At 39.5% G+C, this 22,906-nt stretch overlaps 1 protein-coding gene and 1 pseudogene across 3 annotated transcripts in view; one reads left to right on the top strand and one right to left on the bottom strand.

Annotated features, from left to right (window-relative positions):
• EPRS1 (glutamyl-prolyl-tRNA synthetase 1) overlaps nucleotides 1-15,790 on the bottom strand; it is a 67,347-nt gene extending 51,557 nt beyond the window's left edge. Inside the window, exons 1-8 of one of the 3 annotated variants that reach the window (XM_027611460.2) lie at nucleotides 15,622-15,760; nucleotides 13,177-13,297; nucleotides 11,724-11,808; nucleotides 8,821-8,920; nucleotides 7,824-7,980; nucleotides 5,922-6,061; nucleotides 4,336-4,430; nucleotides 43-169 (exon numbers count right to left, since the gene is read on the bottom strand). In XM_027611460.2, the coding sequence (XP_027467261.2) occupies nucleotides 43-169; nucleotides 4,336-4,430; nucleotides 5,922-6,061; nucleotides 7,824-7,980; nucleotides 8,821-8,920; nucleotides 11,724-11,808; nucleotides 13,177-13,186 (714 nt within the window). In that variant the 5' untranslated portion in view covers nucleotides 13,187-13,297; nucleotides 15,622-15,760. Of the gene's footprint in view, nucleotides 1-42; nucleotides 170-4,335; nucleotides 4,431-5,921; nucleotides 6,062-7,823; nucleotides 7,981-8,820; nucleotides 8,921-11,723; nucleotides 11,809-13,176; nucleotides 13,298-15,621 lie in introns of those variants that run through there. The other 2 variants (XM_027611459.2, XM_027611461.2) reach the window with 2 other exon arrangements.
• Nucleotides 15,791-17,011: 1,221 nt separating this feature from the next.
• Nucleotides 17,012-19,153, top strand: LOC113933124 (annotated as a pseudogene).
• Nucleotides 19,154-22,906: the final 3,753 nt, after the last annotated feature.

Here is a 22,906-nt window from a genome sequence, read left to right as displayed (position 1 = left end):
TTAACTTTTCTGACAAAGGGTCATCACTACACCTTTAATTACCTTCTCAAAATCTTCCTTTTCTTTTTCAGGATTTGTGTCATCAAATCTCATGATCAGTTTCCCTTTAAAGTTAACCTGGTAGTGCTGGTTCAGAAGAGCAGCTTTTGCATGCCCAATGTGTAAGTAACTAAAACAAAAACATTTCACAAAGAAACTCATTAACATGTTTTAACTAAATATTTAAACTTAACCTTTTGAGGAGATGAGGACTAAACAAAAATCCTTCTAGTTGGTACTCCAGTCATATTTTATTTTCTAACAAAAAAGTACTGTGATAGAAAATCTGACCTTCACAGGAAGAAAAAGACTACAACATTCATAAAATAATCACAAGAAACAATTTCATATGTAAAACTTCACAAAGGAACAAGTTATTTGTTAATATTACCACCTTAAGGAGAAAAAACAAAACAAAAAATAAAATAAACAACCTTAAGGAAAATCTTTTTTTTTTCTCTTACAGAGGAAACGAGTGGTCATTTGGTTAAAGGAAAACTGCCTCCGAAACGGTTTCCAATGCTTTGCTCCCTGGGAGTGTATCCTCTCCACTAAGACCTGATGCTACTGAGAGCCAAGCACCCACCTCATGCACGCCAGCCAGAGGCACCTCTGAGGTCACCACTGCCGTGTGAGGGCTCCATGAAAGGGCACGTGGGGATCAGGAGGCTGCAGAAGAGCCACTTACTTCTCAAGGCGTCCGTTTTCTCAGAAGCCAAAATAAAAGGATTTTAGCTAAAGGACCTTCCAGTACCAACGCTCCGTGAATCACAATTTATGAAAACACTATTCTGTTCCTATGGGCAGTTGGCAATTATAAGGAATAAAATATGTCACAGGCACTGCTGATAATATTCTAGATGAACATTCTCCTCTATCAGCAAAGTGTGTAAAAAGCAGTATCCTATACCACCATTGTTGAAAATACCCTTTCCTGGGCAGCAAATACGGTATGAAGCAAGGAAGTTTAATCAGCTCTCACGGATTTTTACTGGTTTCCACTAATGGTAGCCATGGTCTCACTGCACTAGTTCCTAGTTTGACGCCAACCTGATCTCAGCTGGTATCAACAGGGGAGGGGAAAATATAACTCCCTGCAAGTCTTCACTTCAGTTTTTAAATCAATCCACATTTTAGAAATTCACACAGCATTCTAGATTGATGATTCAATGTTAAGAAGAATATATGTGCACAGGTTAACACAGACAAGTACAAAGCAATGCATTTAGGGTTATTCAAAACTTTCTGCATAACATAAAAGGCTGTCACTGGTAACCCAGATGAGATTCTAAAACAGAAAAAGGACATTAGGAAAAAACTAATGAAATCCAGAAAAGGTATGGAGTTTAGGTGATAATAATAATAAATTGCTACTGGTTCACCAATTGTGACAAAGGTACCAGAGTTAACCAGGTACAGTGTATGTGGGAACATTTTGTACTATCTTTACTATGCTTCTATAAATTAAAACTACCCCTAAAATAAAAGGTTTACCAAAAATAAAACAAAGGACCGTGAGTTCCAAGAAAGAAACAAACACTGGGGCGCCTGGGTGGCTCAGTCATTAAGCGCCTGCCTTCGGCTCAGGTCATGATCCCAGAGTCCTGGGATCGAGCCCCACATCGGGCTCCCTGCTCAGCAGGAAGCCTGCTTCTCCCTCCCTCACAGCCCCTGCTTGTGTTCCCTTTCTCGCTGTGTCTCTCTCTGTCAAATAAATAAATAAAAATCTTAAAAAAAACAAAACAAACAGAAACACTATCTTTAGTCTTTGTTGAAAGTGTCATACCTGTATCATGCTATATCCATCATTAGGAAGGAAAAAAAACCAAACTAATTATCACTGACTACCCATACTATAAGACAGTTAATGTGTTAGGCTTTACATAAAGGAATTAATTTAAGAGAGGTGAGGAAATTGAACCATTACCTTAAAGATACTGTTTCTGAATCTGAAATAATGTGTGTGGTTCTAACAATTCTAAATGCCAAGAAAGCTAAAAGGACTATAAAATATTCACAAGGTAACTAAAATAATCAGCTCAAGAGACAACTAGCTAACTGAAGAAAGTAAGATGAGTGAAAAGTCAGTTAGTACTAACACCGAACTGGGCTTCTGCCACACGTAACAGACATAGGCTGCAGAATTTTAAGTCAAATGGACTCTAAAGCCAGATAGCACAAATCTGGCAAACTACCAAAATGCTGTAGGAATATTTCTGAAAACATTTGTAAAATCCAGCTATTAAAGTGCTTTCCTCACAGTGCTATTAAAACAGTAAATGTACAATGCCTGGTAGTACCTGCACATAACAGGTTCTCTACACATTAGCTAAGAATGAGAAAAAGGGCAAAAGTCAAGCCTTCAGGGCGCCTGGGTGGCTCAGTCAGTTAAGCATCTGCCTTCAGCTCAGGTCATGATCCCAGAGTCCTGGGATCAAACCCCTGCATCGGCTCCTGGCTCAGCAGGGAATCGGCTTCTCCCACTTCCTCTGCCTGCTGCTCCCCCTGTTTTTGTGCTCTGTCAAATAAATAAATAAAATCTTAAACAAACAAACAAAAAAAGTCAAGCCTTCTGGCCTTTCATGAAAGACAGAGAAAAATAAAATGACTAAAAAGAAAAATTACAGAGGGAGCCTAGCTGGCTCAGTCGGTAGAGCACGCAACTCTTGATCTCAAGGTTGTAATTTAAAGCCCCATGCTGAGTGTAGGGATTACTTAAAAATAAAATCTTAGAAAAAAAAAAGAGAAAGAAAAATTAAAGAATTCTTTAGCAGTATAAACGGATATGATAAAATTATGAATAGTAAAACAAAAAACAAACAAAAAAGATGAAAAACACCTGAATACTGATTTATATTCCAAATCCCAAAACTGTATTTGGCCAAGAGCATGGTCTCTGAAATTGATATAATTTATGGCAGACAAATGTACTTCATAAATTATAAAGATGAGGCACTCACTATTCTAAGAAATGACAGTGACAGAAAACATAAAAAGAGTCTAAAAGGACTAATGTTCAAATGCCAGAGCTATAAATAGCCACTGCTAAGAAAGTGGCTTTAGCAAACCATTGAAGTCACTACCAATGGGAAACCAGGACCTCTCACACTAAGTACACAAGAGAATACTGGGCCACAAGGACCCAAGATGTCTGTGGGAATTAAAGCACATATGGTTAAGTCTTATTTATGGGATTCCACCCAGTTAACTACCAATCGATCACTTAATAATTTAGTCTGTGAATTTTCCAAATTCATTATTTCTCCTTCATCTTCTATTTATCCTTCATTTCACCACCTTCATCAGCAAACTTAGAAAAGCAGAGAGAAAAAGTGGAATTCTAAAACAGATTTTCCTGTCAGTGGTGCTTATGAAAAGTTTGTGAAGAACTACTAAGAACAGCTAAAATAAAACGGTTTTCTTCCTTATCTGCTTTCTACTGTCTACACATTCCACTTACCACAAATGGGTAAGAATTTAGCTATAAAATACAAAATCTGAAATTAAAGAAAATTTAGAAAAAAAAAATCACCTCATTTACCAAATATGGCACAATTCTTTCCTAATGGCTAAGTTCCTGAGGCTAATTGCTTTAATAAGACACATTTTATTGTATTACTCTCACTGGAAGAGCGCTATTACAAAGCTTGTCCAGTATGCTCAAAGAGGCTGATGCATGTGCAAAGGTGGATTCCCCTCAGCCCTGGGCAATGCTGGGCAAGGCCTGGGGCAGCCCCAGGCTGGTACCACCAGCCAGAACAAGTCTTTTTCCCCAAAGAGCTATTCAAATGTTATTATTTTCTTTTGGTGCCAAAAGTGAAAGGGGTTAGGAAGCCTGCTGATAACAGAAAAAACTGAAAAGGAATAGGCTTTTCAGGATGCCCCTTTCTTTATTTCAGAAAAAAAGTAACTTAAAAATAATTCTGCCATAACTTCTGCTAACCGAAAGGACTGCTCAGGGTACAAATACAAATGCTTATTAAATGAGAGCTGAAAAATCTCAAAATACAAATAAAACTTAAGGCTTTATATTTATGGATATTCTCTACTTATAATTAAAATTCTGTCTGGGGTAAAGTAACAATTGTCTGATTAATAAGCTAAAACTACAAATTTAATACATTAACATTAGTTGTCAATAATAGACTGTTAAGATGTTTAGAATTTTGATTCCCGTAATTAAAATCTTACTTATTTTTTTCTATGTTAGTATTCTAATAATATTATAAGTATTTAACTATTGTAAGCTTTTCCACTAAATATATTCCGTTGTAATTACAAGTTACATTTTCTTACCCACTAGCCTCTGGAGGAAATCTGACAGTAACCTTTCCCATCTCAGCACCTGGAAGCTCAACAAATTTCCCAACATCTTGTTTTTTCTCAGGTGTCTGAAAAGCAGAACAAAAACAACAAATACAGTTATATCATTAAATGTTTAAGAATACATTCAACAAATACCTTCTCAGTACCCACTATGTACCAGGCATGGTTATAAGACAAATGAGGACTAGAACGTTGTCCTTGCACTTGAGGACCCAAAACCCCGTGAAGGATGTAAACAAAACCAACCACTGGTGACAGAGATATACACAGATATTTACAGAGGGCTGTTAGAGCAGTCAGCTGAAGTTAACCAACAGCCTTTTCATCAGGAAAAGCTTAAAAGGAGGTAAGAACCAAGCTGGACCTTAAAAAATAAGTGGAAATGTGTCAGACGCAGAATGTATAAGGGCCTTCTTTCTACGAAAAGGAAGCATAGCACAGGTAAGACACAAAGACAGTGCGATGTCCGTGAAAAGTTGGAAATGCACATGGGGTGGACGGGCAAGGAAGCCGAGCTGTGGACGAGGTCCAAAATTCATGTGCTTTTAGGTTTGAGGCAACGAGGAAATCCAGGGGTAACGGGACCATTTATTTGTGTTTCCTAAAATGATATCCAGGACAATGCAGAGGCTGAACTAGAAAAGATATATGGTATTAAATCAGCCAAGGGATAATGAGGTTTCAATAAAAATCAGTAACAGTGGAGATAGAAAACATATCAATAGATATGAGAAGAACAGAAGTTGGTGACTGATTCCATGGGAAAAATGGTGAAGAATGAGTGACGATTTTTAGCCAAAACAACAGAGTGGACTGTGGTGTCTTGATCCAAGCAGGAAGTAGTTTTCAAATTTTTATTGCAATGGAAAACCTTTAAGTTGACACTTTACTACACATGCCTAATATGTGAAACAGATCAAAGTAGAGAGACTCTGGGGAAGAGAGTATTTTCTACTGGACTCTACATCATATCCTCCTAGAGATTAACAAAAAGGCTCTGCAGAAGCCCAGGACTCAATGGCCAAAAATGAACGAACAGGAGAGCTGGGAGGAAGAAAAAAATCATATAGCTATAAATAATGAGATTTTAGTTACTTGGATTTTGGATTTCCTAAGGGACACACACTGGATGATCATAATATTTTACACATATAACTACAAAGATTAAGGCTTTATGGAGTTAAACAGTTAAAGGCAAGCCAAGACTTAACAGACTGCACAGATTTCTCCAAGAAGATTTTTCACACATGAAAAGAAAAATAAACTACAGGGCGCCTGGGTGGCTCAGATGGTTAAGCCTCTGCCTTCAGCTCAGGTCATGATCCCAGGGTCCTGGGATCGAGTCCCGCATCGGGCTCCTTGCTCAGCAGGGAGTCTGCTTCTTCCTCTCCCTCTGCCTCTCCCCCTGCTTGTTCTCTCTGTCTCTCTCGCAAAGGAATAAATAAAAAAAAAATCTAAAAAAAAAAAAAAGAAAAAGAAACTACAAGTAGGAGTAATTTTCTTTTCAGATCTATGGTCTCAAACCAACTAAGATATCAGCATTAAAAAAAGCTTACCATTTTAGCTTTGGTTGTTGAAACATTCCACTTGGTACCTACAGACTGGAAAGCCTGCTGGGCTTCGAGAAAGCCAAACCAGCGTTTTACGTGCACTGGAGTTTTGTTCTGTTTCAACTGTTCTTGCCATGCAGCACTGCCTATTAGCAAAAATAATTTTAAAACCATTCAATAATCCACAATTTTAAAAGCAAAGTTCTAGTGGTTAACTTAAGTAAATGAGATGGCTTAAAGTTGTGCTTCTAAAGGGGTGCCTGGCTGGCTCAGTCCACAAAGCACACAACTCTTAATCCCAGAATCTTGAGTTCAAGCCCCACATTGGGCATGGAACCTACTTAAAAAAAAAAAAAAAAAAAAAAAAGTGCTTCTATAATGAAAAATTTGCAATCTAGGTATACACCGAAATGTTTTCTAGTATTTTAATATACCTCACAGAATTCACAGTAGTTAATTAAAAATATTTTTGCAGGGCGCCTGGATGGCTCAGTTGGTTAAGCAACTGCCTTCGGCTCAGGTCATGATCCTGGAGTCCCAGGATCAAGTCCCGCATCGGGCTCCCTGCTCAGCGGGGAGTCTGCTTCTCCCTCTGACCCTCTCCCTCTCATGCTCTCACTCTCTCTCTCTCAAATAAATAAAATCTTAAAAAAAAAAGATTCTTAAAAAAAAAATGTATTTTTGCAGTTCAACTCACTGAAGTGAATACTAAATCCTGCCCTCACCACCATCACACACCCACTATAAGGCCAATGTCATATTTCATAATTAAGGAAAGGCTTTAAGTAGATCAACTAGAAAACAAAATAGTTTCCTATCAAGATCAAGAAGTAGCTCATTTCTTCAAATGTAGTATCAAAAGTAGGCAGTGAAGGGGCGCCTGGGTGGCTCAGGTGGTTAAGCGGCTGCCTTCGGCTCAGGTCATGATCCTGGAGTCCCGGGATCGAATCCCGCATCGGGCTCCCTGCTGAGCGGGGAGTCTGCTTCTCCCTCTGACCCTCCCCGCTCTCATGCTCTCTCTCTCTCTCTCTGCCATTCTCTCTCTCAAATAAATAAAAAAAAACAAAAAAAAAAGTAGGCAGTGAAGGAAAATTTAATTCTTTAATATCACAAAGTTACATCCTTAAGATACTATCTTCCTTTCATGAATATTAAATCAAAAATCAAAAAAGATGAAAATGTCAAACCCATACATGAAAACATCTAATTAGAAAAGGCCTTCATTTTATGTTGGTTATTATTATAACAATTTAACTGAATTTGGAGAAAAGTTTTAGCCACAAAAATAGTACAACATAAAAAACCCCACATGATGCAGATTTAAAGAATGATAAAACTTTCTGGCATATTTGCTTCTGGTTTTTTGGTTTTTTTTTTAAAGAAAATAAGCCAACAAAATTCAAGTCCTCTTTATACCTCTCATCAATCCTATAATCTTACCCTGTTGCCAAGTAGTCAGAATAGAGAATCCGTCACGGACTCTCCGGGAGGAACAACTCCAGGAGGAACAACTCCAGATCCCCCCTCAAACACACATACACCCCTACTAAGTGATCAAAGACAACAATGCCTGGAGTGAAGGAACGACTGAGACAAGAGAAGTGCTGACATAAATGGGACGAGGGCTGCTTCAGCAGGACCAAGGTCTGCTTCGTAAGCAGGAGGGAGTTGGGTTAGTGAGAGAGAAGGCCTCTCAGGACAGCAAAGGACTGGGATTCCTGTGCCTGGACAGGAATAAAATAGCCAAAGTCATTCCTTTGCAAGAAAGTCCTAAGTGACTCTCTTTCTACACACACACACACACACACGCACGCACAATACATATGTATGTAGAAAAACGCACACTTCTTATCCAGCAAAATATCAAGTAATAAAAATACAGCATTCTTCAGGAAGAATAAATGATACCTTTTAGGGTGGCCCAAACACATAAATCTGCTAAGCTCAAGGAATTTCCAACTAAGTATGTTCTCAGAGATAGGCAATGATTGAGCTCGTTGATTGCAGAAGTAAACAAATTACATGAAGACAATTTTGTAGCACTAAACTCCAACCAGTGATCAATCTGTGGACATAAAAGATCGAAAAGAAATGCACCTGAGGGCTTAGATTTAAACAAACAAATGACCTCAGAACCATGCCTAATCTTATCTCAAATTACAGAATTTGCCATTATATGGATTTAATTCTGGTTGCCTGAGATCTAAATTGGCATTTAAATAAACAAATTTCATTGTTATATTTCTGTGCTCCCCCCCCACCCCCAGGAGTGCAGAGAAGCACTTCAGAGAAAAAAAAAAGAACAAAGACTTGAGAACTGGCAGCAGGAAGGAATAACCCACTAGGCGATACTTAGCCAAAACCAATAGGTGATACCTAGCCAAACAGATTCATCCACCTGTAAAATTTAAAAGTAAATACCTAGGAAACTATTCTTTGTATACTGAATTTTATAAAACTTAAGGAGAATTGGAGCTGAATACAAACAAAGAGAAAGTATCTAAACAGCAGTACTGGAAGTTCATCTACTGCTGCTGTAATTAATTAAAGTGTACACCTAGAAAGGAGAAGGGGATCCAAACTATGTGTGTTACCCTGGGAAAATCTCTTAACTTTTCTAGGCCTGCTGCCTCATCTGATTCCTTCCTGGGAATCTAGGAAGAAGACAGCACTCACTGACCCAACAGGACAGCTGGTATGGGATTAAAAGTTCAAACTAGGAGACGAGGTGTTTTTCTCCCCCCTCCAAAATAAAAACAGGATGAGAATTCCTTAACTAGGTCTACCACTAAACTCCATGAATATCCTTACATAGAATAACAGTACATAAGCCAACAATAAAATGAAGTTCTCAAAAGAACAGAACATAAATCAAAACAAACCCAAGGAAATTTTCATTCCTTACCTCAGTATGTTCCAGCAGGTTAGAACCATAGAGCCCAGCTGTTGCTGCAACTCGAGCCAAGTAACGAAGTATGGAATTTATGTCTGTGAATACCACGTTTCTAGAATACAAGCATGAGATAAAATATTACCACAGCTCTAGCAAATCAGTAGCATGAGGCTTACAAAGAAGTATAAAAATATTAAACCTTGTATCTACCATGTATTTTCAACTACAGTTTAAAAAAAAGCTGCCTAATGTATTCTTTACTGTTTCTATCAAACTCCAATTTGTTCTGAATGTTCAGCCAAATCCAACAATTCAGTTTAGAGTGAACTATCTATCATGCTTTGTCCTTCTAACTATTGTCTATTCATTGGTGGAAATATAAAATATAACTGGGATATCAAGACCAACAGCGATTTAAAATAAATCAAGGCAGAGAAATCAAGGATATACAGTCATGAAGAGGCTAGCTGTATCTATTTCCAAGTAAAGAGGACAGCTCAAACCCCATCAAAATTATTCTGTAAAAATTTTTTTAAAAGACACACACACCCGTAAGGAAAAAGAGACTAAGGAGAAGAAATAGTCACAATACAGTTTAAGAAGCTAGATAGCAGATGAATTCAACAAGTCTGAAGAAATTGAATTTTAAGTGGGTAGTGGACAAAGCTGAAAACCAACCCAACCTAAATTTTAGAATCCACAAAAGACGAATGAATCAATGGAAGTGAGAGTGAACTGGGGCTAAAATAAGGAGATGTGGTATAAAGTCTATTTACAAATCAGTGGGAAACAGACACCATCAAACCCTATTCTGCTCAGCTGAACCACTCCTCTTACTCAATCTTGGCAAAAACTGAAGCCTTATTCTCTAAAGAGTAAAACAAAGGTCTCTCAACTGGGGGAAATCTGGCACAGCTGTGAACTGGGTTATGCAGGTAACTGGGAGAATGACTACATACATACTAGATGCTGAGATCCGTAGCCTTCTTCCCACCCTCAGCTTCCAAAATATTCTGGCATCAACTCTTTATCTTCCAAACAGGAGACTGAAAGTCTTCACTAAATAATCTGATCAGCCTAAGAAGAAATAACTAAGGATACTAACATCAGAAGTTCCCGCTAAGTAAACCGATCAGACCATCACAAAGTATGCTCAGAGCTAACAAGCCTGCCCTTGAGTTCAGAACTTATAAACAGCTTTAAATTCCAGTTAAAATCTGAGAAGATCATCAGGAGTTACCAAATATTTGAAGAAAGCTTTTAACTTGAAGCAGTAACCAAAATAAACACACAGAAAAATGCAACTTAGGCAAATTAGGGAGAAGAAAATTTAAAAAGTAAATAAATAAATTTCCTTTAAGCAATGAAACAATATACTGCAATCATAAAACAAGGATACTATAAAAGGAGTACTCAAAAAATAAAAAATCGAGCTCTTAGATAATAAAAATATAGCAGAAATAGGAAACTCAGTAGAAAAATAGGATGATAAAGTTGAAGAACGCTCCAGAAAGTAAAGAAAAAAGAAAAAATAGATGAAAAATGAAGGTGATACTTAATCCTAACTTCCATACGAAGAACAAAATGGAGGAGAAAATCATCAAAGAAAAAAAAATTTTTTTAATTTCCAAAATAGAAGGATTTCCAAGTTTCCACACTGAAAGGAGACTAAGTACCCAGTGGAACAGATTAAAAATAGACCCACACGGGGCACCAAGCTGGCTCAGTCAGTAGAACATGTGACTCTTGATCTCGGGGTTGTAAGTTTGAACCCCACATTGGATGTATATATTACTTAAAAATAAAATCTTAAAAAAAAAAAAAATTGAGGGTGCCTGGGTGGCTCAGTTGGTTAAGCAACTGCCTTCGGCTCAGGTCATGATCCTGGAGTCCCAGGATCGAGTCCCGCATCGGGCTCCCTGCTCAGCGGGGAGTCTGCTTCTCCCTCTGACCTTCTTCCCTCTCATGCTCTCTACCATTCTCTCTCTCAATAAAAAAAAAAAAAAAAAAAAAAAATTGACCCAAACGAGACCATATTACTGTGAAATTTCAGAATCCTGAATCAAAAGAAAATATTCCTACAGACCCCTGAATCAGAGAGGCTTCAGAAGAAGAGAATAAAGCAAACAATTATTCCATGGAAAAGTAAAAGTTGTACACAAATAATAATCACAATATGTGGCTCAGGAGTGAATAAAACTTACTGGGTCATTACAGTGTAAACACTGAATGGCGACCTAACCAAAATTATGATACAACTACACTGGGAGGAAGGAGGAGATGGGGAGAAGAGTGTGTGTTGAGTATGTGTTTTTATGTATCTTGCCCCTTTCCCAATATAAGTCCTTCTGTCAGTTTATTATAGACCTTTTAAACACATTTCAAATCTGTATCCTGCTTGAGAATACCCTTGAAAACTTCTTTCAATTTGGTCCAGATTTTATTATGTGGTGAAGTATTCTTAAAAGAATCTGAAACCAGGTTCTATCTATTCCTCAGTTTCATTAAACTAAAATTAAGGATAATAATATCTCCCTTTCCAGTTCTTTTTATTCTTCACAATGGGTTCCAGAAAAAAAAAAAAAGTTTAATCTTCCATATATCCTGGGATGCAAATGATTCACTTTAATCAAACACATACAATATATGCTCGTTGTAGAAACCTGCAAAAACAGAGAAGTAAAAAGAAAAAAATCTTTCTGTATATTTCTAGTTTCTTTTAGATTATAAGTGGGATCAGATAGCTTGCTGACAAATGTAAGCCTCTGGATATACTTCTTTTAAGAATGAGGAAGAAAAGCATACTTCTTTCTAGAGTTAATCTACCAACTAGCAAATAAAACAAGCATAGAACATTGAATTCTGAATATTAAAAAAATGCTGTTCAGTACTGAAAACAGATACTGAAAACTTACTCAGACACGAAAAGAATATTCTCTTTCCCTTCTTCAACAGAAATGCTGACATTGTTTTTCACATGTTCTACGGCCAGCAAAGCTCCTAAGTGGAATGAGATGAAAAGAATTTTCTTTATTAACAATTTAGTATTTAAAACCCGAATCATAAAGCAGTAAGAATGACTCAACAAACCAATCATAAAGCAGTAAGAATGACTCAACAAACCAAGGAGTAAACTTCTTTCCCAGTAGTCTATAAAGAGAAAGGATCATCTTCTGGTCTTGGGAAAATAATATATCAGAAACTATTCACTGGCATACTCCAACTGCTTTTGAATATGTTCAGTTTCCAGCTAAGGGCATCGAAATCTTTTCTTCCCTCAGGAGACAAGAAATGAGAACAGTGCCTTATGTAAAAACTAGTGTTAATAGCATCTGAGTGATTACTATGTGGTAGGCACTATGCTAAAATGCTTTACAGTCATAATTTTTAATCTTTGTAGTGATCTTAGGACATAGACATCTTTATCTCCATTTTACAGAAGAGGAAATTGATGCTTGGAAAGATTAAATAATGAACCCAAAGTCCTTGACTAAATATGTGACACTCCGGAATTAAATGCAGGCCTATGGCGGTCCAGAAGTTAAACTCTAAAACACGGTGCAATCTGCCTCTCAACACCTATTAAATATCCTAAATTGATTCATTAATCTTTTGTCCTTTAAATTTGGCTAACACGAACCACCAGCACCCAGATATTGATTTCTAAATATCAAGCTCCACTGGAAACAGGGCTGTGGCAGGGAAGGTACAAGACAGACCTGGAAAATTCTGTGCTAGAAAGCAAGAAGTAATCAAACAGATAAGCCAAAAGGACACAGAGGCCAACTTGGAGGGGCTCCCACTGGCAAACAGTAGCAACGTAACTACTAATGTAAATGATACAAATTTTAGTGTGTCCATACAAGGAAATCCTATATGGCAAATAAAAAGCATGAAGCTCTGAAGTTCTGTTATAGGCAACAAGTTAGATGAATCCCAAAGCATTATCCTAGATACAAAAGAATATATATGATATGATTCAATGTATATGAAATTCTAGAAAAAACAGAATACTGACAGGAAGCAGATCAGTGGCTATCAGGGACCAGAGATGGGGAAAGGAAGCTGACTGCAAATGGACATAAGGGAACTTTCCCAAATGAGAGAAATATTCTCTATCATTATTGCAGTGGTTACTGTACATATCTGTCAATTTTAAATTGGTGAAGTTTAGTAAATGCACATTATAGCTCAATAAAACTAATTTTAAAAAATAAAAATTTTAAATTAAAAGAGTAAAAGTAAATAATACAGATTATAACCTGAGACATTTTGTTATGAATTTTTTTTAATGGGAAAGAAAAAGATCTTCTGACAGAAAAATGTCAACTAATACATGTAGAAGGAACAGCAGAATTGGAAGGTCACCTTTTGGCATCTTCTTAATAATAATCGAGTTGGGCAGGAAGCATCAATGGGTGCTGAAACCCATAAGCGAAGGTCTGAGTGCAATGTTTACATGGTCCTAAACCATCTCCTCACAAAATGTCTGTCAAATGCAGAGAGAAAACTTTGCAGTCCATAAAGCTGGCTGACACCATCTTAAGTAATCAAGGTTAGATCATCGGTAATGGGAAAAATCAAATTCATGCACCAATTTATGGGCTGCAATGAAGAGCAACGAATCACTTCTATGCTACTCTTGCCAAAGATGTGTAGCTGAATACAGCCACAAGGAAACATCATTGGGACATTCTTCAAGTAATTGGTCTTTAGTCTTCAGAGAGGTCAAAGCTATGAAAGCCAAGGAAAGACTGAAAAAACATTCCAGACTGAAAGAAACTGGAGAGACATGACAACTAGGTGCAAAGCATGATTCTGGATTTTGATCCCTGTACTACTGAGTGTTGTTGGAACAATTAGTGTTGGAATATGAATAGGGTCTCTGCATTAAACAGAAGAATGGTATCAATGTGTACTTCCTGATTTTGATGGTCCTACCAGGTCATGTAAAAAGTTTCCTTGCTTGAGAGAGCTGTATGTTGGCATATTCCTGATGTTTGAAGCATCATTATCTGCAGTATGCTCTTCAGTGGTACAGGGGGGAAAAAGTAATTGGTTCTATTCTTGTACCTTTTTAAGTTTGAAATTATTTTAACGTTAAAAAAAACACTTCACATGCTGAATGCATGTACAACAGGGAAATTCCAGCAATGCAATCTATTTTTCTAAATGTTTCATCCAATTTTATTGATTTGAAGATGTACTTTCATCAAATAGTGGGAAGAATTAAAAAACAAAAAAGGAGAGGAGAAGCAAACATATACTCTATAATTGGTCTACAGTTCAAAATGACAATAAATTTCTCTAAGATCCTCTTTCAGAATAATCAGAATGTGATCACTAAGGAAACAGGGGGATTTGCTAAGTAACATTGGTATAAACTACAGCTATGGAATATCTAAAATGTGTCAGAATTTTACCTACAGTTTAATTCTGGCAACCAACCCTATGTAGAAAATACTAGTCTTCCTTTCTTAATCAGAGGACTGTGGGAGAAGCGAAACACAGAACCCACCAAGGTTCCACAACTAGTAAGTGGCAGCCAGGATTGGACCCAGGTCTCCAGGAACCAAATGTTTTTGCTCTTAACCATGAGACCACACTGTCTAGTACTTCCCAGCCCAAAGAGCAAACCCATTTTTTTTTTAGAGTTTACTGCTTTGAGTGAGGTTAGCCCATAATTACTGGAACCAATATACTAAAACATTAGCATTTTAAAAATATTTAAAATGGCTATTAAATTGTGGGTTTTATTCCAGAAGACTCAGAACACCACCGAAGTTGACAATGTATTGAGTAATTTTGTCAATTGCATCTAAAAGTCTGCACTTCTCCCACATTAAAAAACTTGTGGGGGCTTAGTCCGTAGAGCGGGTGACTGCTGATCTTGCGATAGAGTTAGAGCCCCACGTTTGGCGTAGATTACTTAAAAATAAAATCTTAAAAAAAAAAAGTACTTGCGAGTCTATACTATGCATACACATTAACCAATAGATTAACAAACTACTCAAATTCTTTTGCGTAATTTCCCAAAGTAATAAAAAAGCAGAAATCCTAAACTATCTATCTACAGTAATCTCAGCCACACAGAAAAAGCAAATCCAAATAGAACCTAATATGTACTAGGAATGTGACAGATCCAACGTTTACTCTGGCGTTGACCACATCCATAAGGGTGTGTAGTAAAGCAACCCTATCAGTGCGCAGCGTACTTGAGTGTTCCAGCAATTACCCTGACACCATTAATTAAAAATAAATGCAACCTCGTTGTAATGCAACCTCAGCTACTACAATTGTCTGCCTTGTTCCCCTTGAACCCAACGAAACGTAAGGTAGTCAAGTGGATTGAAGATCTTTTCTGAAAAGAGGGAGGAAGAGAGATGTAAGTAAAGGGGGGTATGCTAAAATAGAGGACGCGAAGACGATGGGATTTTAACTTTCAAAACGGTATTTCTACGAGCAGCTCTAGGTCTCTATGGAAAGCCATTTCACAAAAGGGAGGGGAGTTGACTGAGAGTCATCCCTCTTAAAGAGAAAAGGTCCGAAGCTGAGCGACGTGTCGCTCTGCCTGGGCTCACACCACGTCTCCCTTCACGCCCGAGAAAACGGTTTTCAGGAGCAGATGCACATGCCAGGGGACGGAAGGTGAGGGGGCGCAGAGCTTACTCCGAGTACAGTTTCGAGGAGAGGGCAGGCCTAATCTCCCAGACCGTGACCGCCACTGCGCAACGCCGGGCGCGGCGACCTTCCCTGCCCCGCACCCTCCCCGGCTGATGCAACCCACGCAGGTCGGCGGCCTCGTCCCCTTACCCAGCGGAGGGTCTCCTGCATTCACGGTCAGACAGAGCGTCGCCATCTCCGCCGGTCTGCGGCTACCCGTCAGTGCGCCTGCCTGGCCGTCAGAACCTCTCCGAACCCGCCGAAACAAGAAGCTGCAACGTGTGCGTGCGCCTGACGCTGCCGCAGCCTTCGCCCCTCCCCTGCGTCGTGGCTGCCGCCGTCTCCGCGCACAACGCGGTGCGTCATCGCTGTGCGCCGTCTCGGCCCCGCCGCGGGGCCCGAGGCCTTTGACCCCGCCCCTCTGCATCTGGGGACAGGAGGGCCTACGTGGCGATTTACGCCGCCGGGATAGACGCTAAAGTGAACAGGACTTTACGACACATCGTAAAGTGAGGAGGGCAAGCTATGAGACCGTTTCCACCGTGGGAGAGGCGTGCACGTGAACCACGAAACAGAACCCGCAAGTGGAGCAATGTGTTGATAGCACTGTGTTTGTAAACACAGAAAAGTCGTGGAAGCATGCACACCACACCGACAGCCATGGTTCCGCTGGGGATGGGGGGAGCTTTTCTAATGTTTCCTCATATTTTTCAAAAGGAGAATGTGTTTCCAAGAGTTATTTTCGTACGTGAAAACAGAGCTTAAAAAGGAAGGATTAATTTACAAAAGGCATTACTAAAAGCGGTGCCCGAATTAGTTTTGGTTTTGTTTGCCTGGACTCTGCAAGCGTGCCTTTCACAGACAGGGTCTTCGGATTTCTCCTCTCCACCCTCTGTGGGGGAGGGGTGGGGGGAGAGGGTGTGTGTGTGTGTGTGTGTGTGCGTGTGCGTGCGTGTGCGTGCGTGCGCGCGCGCGCGAGCTTCGAGTCAAGGGCCCAAGGATTGATTACAAAAACCATCTCAACCCCATCACTCCACCACCACCACCAGTTGCCCCACGTGGCACTAAGTGGGGTCACTTGGTGCTATTTAACTGGAGGCTAGGGTGGTCGAAGGTGCAGAAGAGCTTCACTCACCTCATGCTTGCGGTGGGAAGTCTGGAAGCCTAGGTTCAGCTGGACCCCACTCCCTCTCCATAGTTTCTTGGGTCCGCTGCATTTAAAGCCTCCAACAGGGTAGTAAGACTTCTTACAGGGTGTCTGGGTACCGCGAGAGTGAAGGTTCCAAAAAACGAAGATGTAAACTTCCACGTTCCTTCTGGTCTAATTTTGGAAATCACACAGTATCACTTTTGCAACATTTGATTGGTGACCAGTGGGTCCCACAGGGCCCACCCAGATACAAAAGAGAGGACTGCACAAAGGCATGAATACCAGGAGGTACGGTTCACTGGGGTAAATAGTAGATTATATTGTGTCTCCCAAGAAAAGATATGTCCAAGTCCTAGCCCTCAGTCCCTGTAAATGTGACTATTGGGAAAGAGTTTTTGCATATGTAATGAAGTTAAGGATCTCGAGATTACATCATCCTAGGAGAGGGAAATTTGACACACTTTAATGAAGTCACAAAGACACAAAAGGAAGGGCTACAACAGGTCAGGTTGAAAGTCAAGATGTCTGCATCGCCATTTCAAAAGTTTCTTACTGAATTAAAGAAACCCACTGATGCACATGAACTGAACATCAAGACCAAAAGGCTCTATGGAAAAATGATGCATCAGTTTCTTCAGGACTTGGATAATGTTAACAAACCTAACCTAGCCAGTGTGGAATCTGTTGATTATGTAAACGCTGAAGAAAGTAAGAAGAGTTAATTCCTGGGTGGAGAGGCAAACAAATGAAGAACATCAAGGATTACTTTCCAATGGCTCTCCTAGCAGCTCTGTTGTACTGGTTCTGATGAACAAGTCTACTTCAAAGGGCAGTTGGATCAGGAATTTGATAAAGAACATACTGAAGAAGGAGAATTTTGGCTGAACAAGAATATGAGCAAATCTAAGCAGATGATGAAACAAAGCAAGGTCTTCAGTTTTGCCTTCCTGAAGGATGTACAAGCCAAGATCCTGGAATACCATAAAAAGGCAAGCATGACTTTGCTGATCTAAGCAAGATTGATCATGCAGATCTCAGCAGGATTTTGCTGCTGCCAAATGAAGTAAGTGGTCCGCAGAAGCTTGAAGATAAACTCGCCACTAAAAACTTGATAACCTGGGCAACTCACAGAATACGAGCAAGAGAGATGTAGATTTGTACTTCCTGCCGTTCAAAGTGGAAGAGCTCTGATGTCAAGGCCATGCTAGGAGCCATGGGAATAGCAGATATGTTCAGTCAACAGGGCATGACCAGGAGCCAGGGGGCTAAGGTGTCTAAAATTTTACACAAGGCCCTTGTGGAGGTGACTGAGCAGGGCACAGGGCATGGAAACTTCCAACATCATTGCCAATTTATGAAAATTTCCATTGTGATCACCCTTCTGTTCTTCAATCACATTCAAACCAACGGCATCTTTTTCTTTGGCAGAGCCTCTTCTCCCTAGATGCTATCAGCCAGTCAACTACTTTCGGTAAAATCTCACAGAGTTGTTCCAGTAAATTGATTGCTAGAAATAAACAGGTTCTATTTGATTTGTTTTCCTTTCTAAACACCAGTTATAACAGAGAATTTAATAGTCGAAATGGCATGTCTGCCTATTTCTCTCTCCACACACATAAACCTACACTTTACCCACTAAAATTCCCTTTAAAAAAAAATTCCCTTCAGGGGCACCTGGGCAGCTCACTCGCTTAAGCATCTGACTCTTAATTTCGGCTCAGGTCATGATCTCAGGATCATAAGATCCATCTCTGCGTCAGGTTCCGCATCAGGCTCCACCCTGGACATGGAGCCTTGGTAGGATTCTCTCTCTTCCTCTCCCTCTGCCCACCCCACCCCCATGCACATTCTCTCTCTAAAAAAAATAAATAAAAATAAATCCCCTTGGACAAAACATGCAGCTTCAAGAATGAACAAAGGAATATTTTAATACTGCATCTTCTGAAATTGAAATATCGTTTATGAACTGTTTTACATTAATGAAACCAAATTACACCTGCTCTTCAAACTTATTAACCCAGACTCCTCCATTTCTTTGAATTCAGGTAATATCTGGGACCCTTATATATCTTTTATAAAACATATCATCAGTAAACCAATGACTTACTCAAATTAAAAAAAGAATACTAGCACATCTTTTATCTGTTTGTGCCACTTTCCTTTTGCCTGAAATTATTTTCCCCCAGATTTTCATATGACTGACTTCTTACTCAAATCTCAGACCTGAATATACCTTCACATACCCCTTTTGCTGTCTTTAAGCTTTTAATTTTTGCTAATCTTGCATTTCTTATCTATAGCCTTTCAGACATAATATTTACAGATTGTCTTTTAAACATACAAACACAAAAGTGAGAAATGGAACTGTTACCTGTTTAACCTCATATTCTCCATTGATGGTTTATCTCCACTAGTAAATTAGACAAAATGTTCTACTTGAAATCAGAGTAGTCTTGGATCATCTTTTGTTACTTTTTCTGTTTTAAATTTATCCCTTTAAAATCACTTAGCAGAGAGCTTTTTTTTTTAAGATTTTATTCATTTATTTGACAGAGAGAGACATAGCGAGAGAGGGAACACAAGCACGGTGAGTGGGAGAGGGAGAAGCAGGCCTCCCGAGGAGCAGGGAGCCCGATGTGGGGCTCGATCCCAGGACCCTGGGATCATGACCCAAGCCGAAGGCAGACGCCTAATGACTGAGCCACCCAGGCGCCCCTCCTTTTTTTTTTTAAAAAAAAGATTTTTTTTATTCATTTATTTGACAGAGCGAAAGAGGGAACACAAGCAGGGGGAGTGGGAGAAGGCAAAGTAGGCTCCCCACTGAACAGGGAGCCCGATGCGGGGCTCGATCCCAGGACCCTGGGATCATGACCCGAGCCAAAGGCAGACGCTTAACCGCTGAGCCACCCAGGTGCCCCAGCAGAGAGCTCCTTATGCTGCTGCAACTTCAGCTCCTATGTTCTGGCCCTTTTATCACATACCAGCTTTATTTACGATTATAGACTCATAATTTCATTCAAACATAAAACAATGAAAGAGGCTTTTATTTTTCTTGGTCACAGTATCATAAATGGCCAGGGGATAAAACTTTTTCTCAATGTGTGGAAACACTTTAGTAAAGTTAAATGAGGTAATGGTTAGAGGGGGTAGGGGAAAGAGAATTATCAAGTGCTATATGATGCCATTAAGATGAGAAAATTTGTATTATCATGCTCAGCATTATTTTACGACTATTAAGAACTCCAAGGTGAAAGTCACATTCCTCCCTGGTTGTGGGCCCTTTTACTTCATCAGCTTATGCCTTATGTAATTTTTTCAGATTTGGTCACAGCTTCCACGTAGGTAGTAAGCAATGTGTTCATGCAGTGCTAATACTACGATAGGTTACACTGATATCTGCCCTCTCCCAAACATACTCCTCTTGGTCAATATGGCTTTTAAGATTTCTTTGATGTTATTAAGTTTCACAAGGGTCCAACAGAGTTTCCTGCACATCAAAGATGTACAGTCACTAAATATTATGGAGTGATTCTTATATGATATATAGGGAAAAGATCGCTGTTTATTTGCTGAGAAATCCTTGGGTCTCTTTTCAAAATTCTTTTCATAGTAAGTGTCTTTTACCATATGATGCACTAGGAAATGCCCAAAGAATACTGAAATCATTTATTCAACAAACAAGGGACGCCTGGGTGGCTCAGTCGGGTAAGCGTCTGACTCTTGATTTTGGCTCAGGTCATGATCTCAGGGTCATGGGATTGAGCCCTGTGTCAGGCTCTGTGCTCGATGGGGAGTCTGCTTGAGATTCTCTTTCTCCCTTTGCTCCTTCCCCCCTCTCTACAATAAATAAGTCTTTTAAAAAAATGAACAACCAAATAACCTGTTTTTGAACGTCAGTGACAAAGAACTTAATACCACCCAAGACAGCCCCCTCTGTTTCTAAACACCTATTACTATTAGATGCACCTGAATCTGCTTTTCTGTTCATCTGTCCACTATCCTCAGAGGCTCTGCAGAACAGCTCTGGGATCCTCCACATGACAACTTTTCATACATTGAAGGCTGTCATGATATCTCCCATGTCTTTGTTTTCTAGGCCAGATGTCTCCAGTCCTTTCAATAATCCTTCAAATGATAGTTTTAATCGATCCCAGCTGCCCTCTTCAGAACATGCTCCAGTTACTCAATGTGCCTTTTAAAATGTGATCCTCATAACTGAACAAAATGTTCTGGGTGTGGTGTGATCAGGGCAGAGTGCAAGCAGAAGCACTGTTTCTTTTATTTTGCCCATCACAATGCTGTTAAAGTATACCACATTAACTCTTTACAGTCACATTAAACTGTTGACTCCTATTAAGATTGTAACGATTCCAAGATAGAGAACTCAGAAATAAACCTATACTTATAATTATGGTCAATTAATCTATGAGAAAGAAGGCAAGAATATACAATCCTTGTATATGCAAGAATATACAAATCTTTTTAATAAATGGTGTTGGGAAAACTGGACAGCTACATGTAAAAGAATGAAATTGGACCCCTTTCTCACACCATATACAAAAATAAACTCAAAATGGATTAAATCTAAATGTAAGACCTGAAACCATAAAAATCCTAGAAGAGAACACAGGCAATAATTTCTCTAACATTAGCTGTAACCACATTTTTCTAGATATGTCTCCTGAGGCAAGGGAAATAAAAGAAAAAATAAACTATTGGAACTACATCAAAATAAAAAGTTTTTTTGCACAGCAAAAGAAAAAATCAACAAAAGGCAAATGAATAAATGAAAGTTTGCACAAAGTACAAATGTAGCTCAGAGGATGGAAAATGATTATCCATGGTGAGTTGGGGAGGGAGGAGAATATAGTAAAGGATGACATATGTAGGGGATGGAAAAAAAGTTCAAAGGGAGAACATGAGCTAAAGCCTGGAGTCATGAAGCTGTGTGTATTTAGAAAACTCGCCAGTTCATTACTGTCAGAATGTAAAATATTTTGCAATGAGAGATTACAAGGCTAGAATGTAGGCAGACACTAAATTATCAAGAGTTCTGAGGAGTCAGATTTTATCCTGTGATAGGAAATCAGTGAAGACTTTTAAGTGAGGCTGAGAGAGATGATTAGGATTGCATTTTACAAGGACCACTGCAATATGGCAGATGGATTGGGGTGTGCAGAAAAGGTGGCAGAGAGACCAGTTAAGATATGATTACAACAGGGGCGCCTGGGTGGCTCAGTTGTTAAGCGTCTGCGTTCGGCTCAGGTCATGATCCCAGGGTGCCGGGATCGAGCCCTGCATCGGGCTCCCCGCTCCACGGGAAGCCTGCTTTTCCTTCTCCCACTCCCCCTGCTTGTGGTTCCCTCTCTCGCTGTGTCCCTCTGTCAAATAAATAAACAAAATCTTTAAAAAGAAAAAAAAAAGATGTGATTACAACAGTCTATATGAGAGAAAATTAAAGATGAAGGCCTAAACTAAGGCAGTGAAAAATCAGAATTGAGAACAGAGCTTCTCCCTCTCCCTCTGCCCTTCCCCCTGCTCATGCTCTCTCTCTCAAATAAAATCTTAAAAAAATAAAGGAGATCCTCCTCCAGCCCCCCATCCTAACCCTGTTGCTTTCTAGCTAATCTTCCTAATTGATTTCCCCTGCAGCTTTACCAGAAGCTAAATAATTTCATTTACTTGTTCCTTATCTAATTTGCTTCACAAGAATATGAGCTCAACAGAAGAACAGACTTACGCCAGTGTTACATCCACCACTAAACGCTTAGTACCTAGAGCAGTGACTAACATATAGCACGTGCTCAAAATATTATTTGTTGAAAGAGTGAATGGAAGCCATGGTGAGAGAAAGCATGGTATTTGGGGGGAAACTTTAAAGGGTTGAGCATGGCTGGCTGGATATAAGTTTGTGATCAGAGTTGAGGCTGGAGAAGGAAAAAGCCATGACATTAGAGGGTCACATGGTGTGACAAGAAACTTGTATTTTATCCTGAAGGCAGTAGGAAGCCTTGAAAGATTTTAAGTAAGAGAGGGGCACGGGGCGCCTGGGTGGCTCAGCTGGTTAAGCGTCTGCCTTCGGCTCAGGTCATGATCCCAGGGTCCTGGGATCAAGTCCCGCATCGAGCTCCCTGCTCCTTGGGAGCCTGCTTCTCCCTCTGCCTCTCTCTCTCTCTCTCTCTCTCTCTCTCATGAATGAATAAATAAAATCTTTAAAAAAAAAAAAGTTTTTAAAAAAAGAGAGTGGCACGATTAGATTCAATTTTGTGAAAAATCACCCTGGAG

The sequence above is a fragment of the Zalophus californianus genome, chromosome 10 (assembly GCF_009762305.2).
Source record: "Zalophus californianus isolate mZalCal1 chromosome 10, mZalCal1.pri.v2, whole genome shotgun sequence".
Taxonomy (NCBI): domain Eukaryota; kingdom Metazoa; phylum Chordata; class Mammalia; order Carnivora; family Otariidae; genus Zalophus; species Zalophus californianus.
This window is presented reverse-complemented; position numbering and strand designations above follow the sequence as displayed.